Genomic DNA, 2,024 nt, shown 5'->3' on the forward strand with positions numbered 1-2,024 from the left:
TGTGCTGTTTCTCTGCCTGTGGATAAGCTTGGTCTGCTCTCCTTTGTGGTGAGGGGAGATCAGTGAAGCTGCCTGGGTGCTGGTTGGGATCTCCTGGTGTCCCCGGCCAGAGTTCCGGGGCCTGATGACCAGCCGGGTTAGCATGGCCCTGTGTTCACCCAGGTCTTCGGGGCCGTTGGAGCAGAGAGCAGGGCTGGCCCTGGCTGGCCGAATGCCTGCAGAGCCTGAGCCCTGCACCTGGAGCGGTGCTGCTTCGGGGCCAGTGGGCCTTGGCACTCGCCGCCAAGAGGCTCTTGCCACCGTGGGGCCCTTGCTGTGGGGCCTGGCAGCATGGGCTGATGTGTGAGCGTGTGCTGGAGTGGTGGGGAGGTGAGGGGCTCTGAGGCAGGGCTGTCCTGCTGAGCCTGCCTCCTTCCTCCTGCCACGGAATTCTTGTCTCTTCCGTTCCTCTGGCTCAGACTTGCTTCCAGTTGCCCCAGGCGCCCCCACCTTCCTTCACTGAGGCAGACCTCAGCCTCCTCCCTGGTTCCCTGGAGCTTGGAGAGGGAGGCTGAGGGAGGCGGTGGTGGGGAGGGCTGTGCCCTGCCGGCAGGAGGCGCCACCTCTTGAGAAAGTCCAGCAGTGGGTTCCCCGTGACTTGGCTGAGCTTGTTGGGGGGTGGACCGTGGGGGAGTGGCTTCTGGACTGAACGCATTGGGCCTGGGCAGTGGCTTGGGTGACCCAAGTGGGATCCTGGGGCCAGCTTTGCCCTGGAATGCACATTTCCCAGGGCTGAGCCATACAAGGGCAGCAGGCCCCTGCACGTGGCCCTGGTGGGCTGTTTGTGGTGCAGCCCCTGCCCACGTGCCTGGGCTGTTCTGTATCCAGGCAGAGGAGGGGGCTCTGCTTGCAGCTGTGGGGTGGGAGGTCCCACAACTGAGGTCTCACTTTATAATGCCCCATGTAGGGTGAGAGGGCAGGGGTTTAGGGCCAACAGGAACCTCAGTGGGCGCTGTCAGCCCCCTCCCTGTCTGGATAGGGAGCCCTGGGCTTCTCTGGGATGAGAAGCCCATAGGATGCCTGTCTCCTCGGGGGTGGAGAAAACCCTTATTGAAAGCGCATCCATCATTCAGGAGTTTTTCCCAGGAAAGGGCAGGTCACATAACGGGATGAGATGACCCCAGTGGCGTTCCTCTCGGAAGTAGGCTGGCAGTCCACAGGCGCCCTGGCCATTGGCTGCCCTGCATGAGCTCGGGGAAGGTATGGGAGCCAGAGAGGGGACTCCAGCCTGAGCTGGACTGGTGGGGGCTGCCTTCTGCCCTCGCAGCTCGGAAGGGGTCTTTGTCGAGGCTGTGTCACCAGCAGCATGGTCACACCCGGGAGGAAGTGTGCCCTGGCCAGTGTTCCAGTCATAGGGGACACTGCTTCCTGTTGTCCATGGCGACTGGAGGGACCCAGCAGTGCCCTGGGCCTGGAGTCGGGCCATCACTCCCCATCCCTCCACACCTGTGCTCCCCGTGTTGCTCTCCCTCCTTTCTCTGGACCACGCATGGCGCAGCCAGCCCATGGGGCCCTTGCTTGAGTTACAGGGTGGGGGCTTGTGCCCACTGCTTAGAACTGCTGCCCCAGCTCGCTGAGTGACCCAGGACCTAGGCTGGGAGCTCCCCAAGGGGGCGCCTGGGAGGTATGCCTGTCTCCATCAGGCTCGGGATGGCACAGAGGGAGCAGGGCACAGCAGGGCTGGGGCTCGGGGACTCACCGTAGCTGCTGCCCCAGGGCACTTCCCGGGGCACTGACCAGGAGGCTGTTAACCCGTCTTGTCTCTTCCTAGCCCGGGGCCAGCCGGCCAGGAGGACCAACGTGTGCCGGGGCGTGGAGGAGTGACCGTCAGTGCTGCCTGTCCTGGGCCCGCGTTTATGCCTCTACTTCGTCACCTGTGTCCAGAATGAGTCAGCTGAGACTGCTGCCATCCCGGCTGGGGGCACAGGCCACACGGCTCCTGGCCCTGCACGATGGCTCGGCACTCGGCTGGCGGGGCAGGGCCT

At 64.2% G+C, this 2,024-nt stretch overlaps 1 protein-coding gene across 1 annotated transcript in view; it reads left to right on the plus strand.

Moving 5' to 3' along the window:
- The first annotated feature begins 1,218 nt into the window (after window positions 1–1,218).
- The window catches only part of OGDHL (oxoglutarate dehydrogenase L), a 25,358-nt gene continuing 24,552 nt past the window's right edge, over window positions 1,219–2,024 (plus strand). Inside the window, 2 exon segments of the mRNA XM_014583139.2 lie at window positions 1,219–1,239; window positions 1,811–2,022. Coding sequence (XP_014438625.2) covers window positions 1,225–1,239; window positions 1,811–2,022 — 227 coding nt within the window. The 5' untranslated portion in view covers window positions 1,219–1,224.

The sequence above is a fragment of the Tupaia chinensis genome, unplaced genomic scaffold (assembly GCF_000334495.1).
Source record: "Tupaia chinensis unplaced genomic scaffold, TupChi_1.0 Scaffold144071_2, whole genome shotgun sequence".
In the NCBI taxonomy this organism is placed as follows: Eukaryota; Metazoa; Chordata; class Mammalia; order Scandentia; family Tupaiidae; genus Tupaia; species Tupaia belangeri.